We start from the raw sequence: 6,159 nt of genomic DNA on the forward strand, positions 1-6,159 counted from the left end.
TAAAACAGGCAGGAACGCCCCTAAAACGGGCAGGAACCCACTGTCCCGCCCGTCACAACGGCCCCAGCCCCGTCCTTGTTGATTCCCGGCTCGCCAGACACCGCGACTCCCTTCCCCAGCCAGGACAAAGCGCCAAGGAAAGGGGGTAACAAATAATGGTTTTAATTAAAAAACCCCCCAAACAATCAGTTTGGTGATAAACGTGAACGGGAATTCTGCACATGGACGCAGAGGAGTTAAAAATGGAATAAAAGGGGCTGATGTCTTCACCAAAACGCCACCAGCACAAGCCCCTCTCAAGGTGGGGAGGATTTCTCCAGCTCACCTTGAAGTCACCGACAAAACCAAGTGTTTTTGGGCTGAAAAGTTCCAGGTTTGGGATCGCAGCAAGATTTCTTCCTGAACAAAACCCATTTCATCTCTCCAAAGGGCTGAGGGAACATCCAGCAGGTAGGTCAGCTCTTGTGTTACTATTTAGCTGATTTGGATTAAATTTTTCATGCCAAGGATTAAAAATTCATTGCTTTTTGCAGATGTTAGTACACAGGAGTTTTACAATTTATTTGTATTACATTTGGGAATATAAATAAGAGTCGGAACAAGTGGAACTTTTGAGCGAGCTCATTATTTACATATCTCAACCTTAATTTAAATGACACCTCTTTTCAATTTGCAATCAACAAATTTAAAGCTTCTGAATAAATATTTGTGCTAAAAGATCCAACTCGGAATCTTTTGCAGCCCGGTTAACATGATACTCACTGTAAAATAATCAGTAAAAAAACATGAAAATTGACAAATCAAAACATAAGCTTCTTGTTTTCATGCCACAAACAAACATATATGGAATTTATGGGTCAGAAATGCAGTGCTAAAATTACAGCAGGAAGCTTTAACACAAAATAAGAAGCGAGAAGCAGGGCTATTTACTTTAAGGAGGCATAATCAAACCCTTTCACTCCTTAAAAAATTTCTGCAGACAAATATCAAGATAAACTTCTGTTTCTCTATGCTAAAAAAAGGCATTATCCTCGATTACCTGAAAGCCCAGATTGTAAACAGAAAACTACAAGTTGAAAACAATACCAAATTTATCTTCAACGGAAATTCTCACAGATTATCAGCGTTTAAGCCAACTATTTGGAATGATGCTTCCTTCCTCTCGCTGTGCAAAATTCATAAGAGATTAAAAACAAGTTGCTACTTAATCCAGTGACAGGATTCATCTGTGTTTGTCATCTTTTCACCCACGTGGCTGGATTTCCACAGGAAAAAAAATAACAGCATGCCATTCTCCCTTTGTACATAGATCTTAACGTGGGATTCAACTCAGAGCACTATTTTTTATTTCACTGTCACTTGTAGCATACAGGATTTAGACAGGAATGGCTATTGTGATTCCCCTGGGGCAATTTCAAGTACACACACAAAAAAATGAAGTTAAGGTAAGTAGCTCTGCTGAATCAAAGACTGTGTATGGTTGGGTTGGAGCATTACGCAGCAGGAGCAGAACTCCTCTGCAATTAAGATCCTATTTACATGCAAATACCTGGAAATAAACAAACTGCAGAAATAAATGTCATATTAAAAGTTGTTTTATACAATCCTGCAAGGAGCTAGGGGAAAAAAAAAAAGTTCCCTTGTTAAGTTTTTATGTTTACTAGAGCAAACATTTGATACTGCAGGTTTCCCTTCATGAGGTGAAGTGTTAATGAAATGGCATCAGAAGGAAAGCACGGGTAGGAGCTACACTAAGTTGCTGGAAACTCATTAACAGGTGAGATTAACAATGTTGTTTCTTCCTCCTTTTTGATTAAGGACATTTGTAAGCAACGGGACGTTTTTGTTGTTGGTTTTGCTTTGCTTTGTTCTGCGTTACAATCATCAAATGAAATGAATCACAATCACAACAAACCATGTAGAGCAAGGCAAGGATTGGGACAACAAAGTGGTACGTCTCACCAACGTTCTCCAGAAGCAGCTACTCAGTTCAACATCCTGAATTTGAACAACAGAATGCAGGGATTTCTGTTGTTTAGAACTTTCTTGAAAAGATGGGAACATCACAAAATGAGTTCTTGTTAGCTATAGTCATACTGGAGATAGATATATACATAGATATGGTTCTGCTGAAAGGAATTCTCTTTGTTCTCTCTGAAAAGAACAAAGGCAGCTTTATAAATGTTTATGAAGGAGGCTGAGAAGGGCATCACCATCTAACTAAACCAAATAAATCATCCACTGACACTTGCATCTTATTCTTTAACAGGCAGACACAATATTTAAATAAACTGAACCAATACAACTGTCAGTCTGGGACCCTGCTCTTCCTTTCCCAAAACGACTGGATTTAAGGCTCCTTTCAAGCATTCAAACAGGTAAGAATTTTAATGAAGGTTTAAATCTGTCTGCACAGTCAAAACGTTAAAGGAATAGAGTCCAGAAAGCTTTAGTGTAACCACTGCATTGAATTCTACAGCCATCATGGTACTTCAGAACCAAAAACCAGAGTAAGTTCATGGCAAAAGATAAAAGTAAAGAAATAGACACAAAGGTCTGTGAAAACATCTCCCATTTTGCTGTAGGTGTCCATGGAGCGACTAATCACTTCTGCAGGGATTCCAGACAGTAAAAGAGCAGCAGTCAATACTGTCGTTTTCACCTTCTTCTCACACTGAAAGAAAAACAAAAAACAAACCAAAAACCAGTATCATGTTAGTTCCTCTGTTATAATCCAGTTCTGCTTTACACGGGTGGTCAGACACTGGAACAGGTTGCCCAAGGAAGTTGTGGCTGCTCCTCCCTGGAAGTGTTGAAGGCCAGGCTGGATGAGGCTTTGAGCAACCTGGTCTAGTGGAAGGTGTCCCTGCTGCTGGCAGGGGGGTTGGAACTGGATGAGCTTTAAGGTCCCTTCCAACCCAAACCATTCCATGATTCTATGTCAGAAATGTTGTGCCAATTTCCCACACAGCCAGGCACATTCCAAATGCATGGTTAAGAGTAGCAAGTTGGGATTAATTCTCTCCAGACACACTCTGGGATTCACACCACTTATCCCAGCTCCAGATCTGTGCTGTGATAGATCCAGTGGAGCTGAGTGAGAAGCTGCTTAACAGCAGGTAAAATTCATCACAGATATTATGCCCACTTCACACTGGCACTCGAAGAAGCGGGGCTGTTCAGCAGCTCCTGCATGAAGTGGGAAGAGTCCCAGACAAGGGCAATCTGTGTGTAAGAAACCAAGCCAGGCATCTCCACTGGCAGAACACATTACTTGGCAAAAGATACCGTTACTTTTCTAATGCAGAAAAATGATTTCAAATTGAAACCCAACTGTTCCTTTCTATTTTTGTATGACTCCATCTGACAGTTTAATCATCTGAACTCAGAAATGCCCCAAAACCCTTTTGAAAGCTGTTCTTCTGTCCTTGAGATGAGGAATCCTGAAGATGCAAAGTCTGACAGGCAGGAAAAGGTTATAGTAGCTGAAAGTTTTGGTAATTTGATGATACTTGCTGGGTATCATAGTTTAAATCAATCTAAATTAAGCTTTCGAGAATCTCTTATTGGTTTCATGAGAGAAAAATGAAGGATAAGAAGCTGATTGAGCTCATCTGGGTATAACTGCAATATACATATTAATAAATACAAAAGCAAGTTGTAGAAATGAACTGCTTCTAAGTCTGAAACTGAAGAGCTGATTTTAAAACCAGCACAGACAACATCAAAAAGATCTAACAAATGAGCTAATGCAAATACAAGGTTAATGTTACTGGTTTCTGTTTTGACACGTCAGTTTAGAATGACTACTGTGAAGTTTAGTTTTCAATTATATACTTAACGACAAAAGAAGCACCGATTTATTCTGATTTTCTAATCTATTATTCCTTTTAAAATGCAAATGTTCCCTTTCAACTATGGATGGAGCATCATTCAATCCCACTTTGCACTGCAGACCTGACAAAACCATCAACCAAACAAACACTTCAGCACAATTAATCGGTGTAAATACATAAAGCAAGTGATACAGCAAACCTTGCTAATAAGTAGCAAGTTTCACACACAAATAAATGTCTCATTTCAAGCTGCCATTCAAATTGATACTAGTGAGGGAATGCAGAGCCCTTAAAACTCAAGGACTGTCCCATTTTTTTAACACCCTCACAAATTTCATGCAGGTATCACATGCAGAACAGCTGTTGACAGAGCAAAGAGTAACCACAGAAGATCATGGTCTAGGAAAAAAGCAAAAGTTTCCTAAAGACATGAAAGAACTACCTGGATTTCCTGGTCAGATTCTTTTAATTAGGCTAGAGTTAATTAAGTTGCTAGCCCACATTTTCACAGCAACTTTAAAAAAGATTTGAACTAAATCTGGGAAGATTAAAACCTAGTACAGACTATGAACATTTGGTAACTTTCAATTCTAGTTTAAAACAAGGGAAGAATATTTCAATTGCATTGGTCCTAAAACAATACAATCTATGCACAAGTTTTAAATTTAAAACATTTCAAGCTAATGTAATTCTGAAAAAAAAATTATTTTACCTTTGGAAAGTACTTGGATAGTCCCATGTAAGCAAGTTGTAGAGTAAGAAATGGTGCAAATATTGACTGAAGGAACAGAAAAGAATATACAAAAATTAACTTGGTTAGAAGGAACAGCTAAGAAAACACAAACATTTAATGCTTCTTGAGACATAAAAGGAAATGAGGTAGGTAAAAAAATTATTTGTGGACAATAGCAACAAGTATTCTTGAATACTACAAACCTAAGCAGAGCAGTTACATGTCAAAAATCAGGTTCTGCCTTTCTTTCTTTGACCCTAAAAATCTGAAATCACAGAATATGGCAGAGTGTGAAAATGAGCCCAGTGATGCAGGAGGTGGCAGGTGGTACCAGCCACACACCCCTGCACAACGTACTGGCAGGGACCCAGAGTGCTGAGGAACCACTTTCCTCAGAAAACTGATAAAAATGAGCAGGATCTGCTTATCTTGGGACAACTATTGTTGTTCTTACTCTATTATTCTTTCATAGACTCCAAAGTAGAAGAGCAGTTGATTCATGCTGACAAAACTGGGAATAAACTTGCAGGAGACTTAAGCTGCAACAACTATTCCAGTTTTGCTCCTCAAACTCTACAGACCAATTGTGTGCTACGCTCAGCTGGCTGTGTTAGATTCTGACTTGGCTGTCATCTCAAAGAATGTTAAGAGTTGTTTGGGGTTTTTTTTTTAGTTTTTATACAGTTGTTGGAAATGTAAAGAGTGCCTCAAGTTCCCAGCTGACTTAGCCACTACCAATGAGACTTCAGCTCTAGGGTATTTCACATGAGCAGGCTCATAAGTTTGCAGAAATAAAATAAAACAAAACTATTTTGCTAGTTTTTCCTAACTAGCAGAACAGAACAGGATTGATTTGTTCCCCTGAACTCACCAAGTACTTGCACACAAAAGCCCTGACTGCGATGGCCAGCAGAGCACATCCCACCAATCTAAAAATGCGGAAAGAGTCAAACTCCTCCGCTGCGTTCCCGTTCTCTTGGCTCGGCTTCTCATTCATCAGCTGGTTCCTCAGCTTCAGAGCTTCATCAAATCTGGATAAGTACTGCTCTAATCCACGTCTAGGTGGCCGTGGCGCAGCTTCAGATGGCAGATCCCCTCTGTTACGGTGACGGAGGTCGCTTGTACCCTCAGTGACAAGCTCTGGAGTTTTACTGAACAAGTCCTTGTCCCCTTTGAGGTCCCTCATGCTGCCTGCGTGGTCAGCCGTGCCTGCCATGTTACAGACAGAATCACCAAGCACAATTCTCTTGGAAACTGAAGGAATGGGAAGGGAGTTTGATTTATCTTGTTCATGGTGAGGTTTGGATTCTGTGTGACTTTCATCATCTAAAGAAGAGAAACAAAAATACAGAGTTATGCACATCAGCTATGTAGAATAATTTAGCCATACTGGATTGAAGTCCTGGGTTGATGTCCCCACTTCCAAAGTGAAAACACAGATTTATGATTAATAAATGTGCTAATTATTAATCACAAAAGCCATCTGACATACCTGAATACAAGCAATCACATTTTATAAAGAAATGGGCTCAGCTTGTGTATCAAAGGACAGGTTTATCCCCAGATTTGGGTTACAGCACAGATGATGAT

The 6,159-nt window shown here is 39.5% G+C and overlaps 1 protein-coding gene across 1 annotated transcript; it reads right to left on the minus strand.

Moving 5' to 3' along the window:
- Window positions 1–2,086: 2,086 nt before the first annotated feature.
- Window positions 2,087–5,890, minus strand: CAMLG (calcium modulating ligand). Its single transcript, XM_010168353.2, has 3 exons — window positions 5,441–5,890; window positions 4,549–4,614; window positions 2,087–2,674 (listed from the first exon to the last, which is right to left on the minus strand). The coding sequence occupies exons 1-3, from the start codon at window positions 5,783–5,785 to the stop codon at window positions 2,483–2,485; spliced, it is 603 nt and encodes a 200-aa protein (XP_010166655.2). The 5' UTR covers window positions 5,786–5,890; the 3' UTR covers window positions 2,087–2,482.
- Window positions 5,891–6,159: the final 269 nt, after the last annotated feature.

The sequence above is a fragment of the Antrostomus carolinensis genome, unplaced genomic scaffold, assembly GCF_000700745.2.
Source record: "Antrostomus carolinensis isolate BGI_N321 unplaced genomic scaffold, ASM70074v2 Scaffold54735, whole genome shotgun sequence".
Lineage (NCBI taxonomy): Eukaryota > Metazoa > Chordata > Aves > Caprimulgiformes > Caprimulgidae > Antrostomus > Antrostomus carolinensis.

Bases quoted from the DNA above. Each gene is read 5' to 3' on its own strand.
- CAMLG (XM_010168353.2), bottom strand. From the start codon at position 5,785: ATGGCAGGCACGGCTGACCACGCAGGCAGCATGAGGGACCTCAAAGGG. The intron at 4,615-5,440 runs GTGAGTTCAGGG...CTGTTCCTTCAG, and splicing joins CTTTTGTGTGCAAGTACTTG to TCAATATTTGCACCATTTCT. The intron at 2,675-4,548 runs GTAAAATAATTT...TTTTTCTTTCAG, and splicing joins TATCCAAGTACTTTCCAAAG to TGTGAGAAGAAGGTGAAAAC.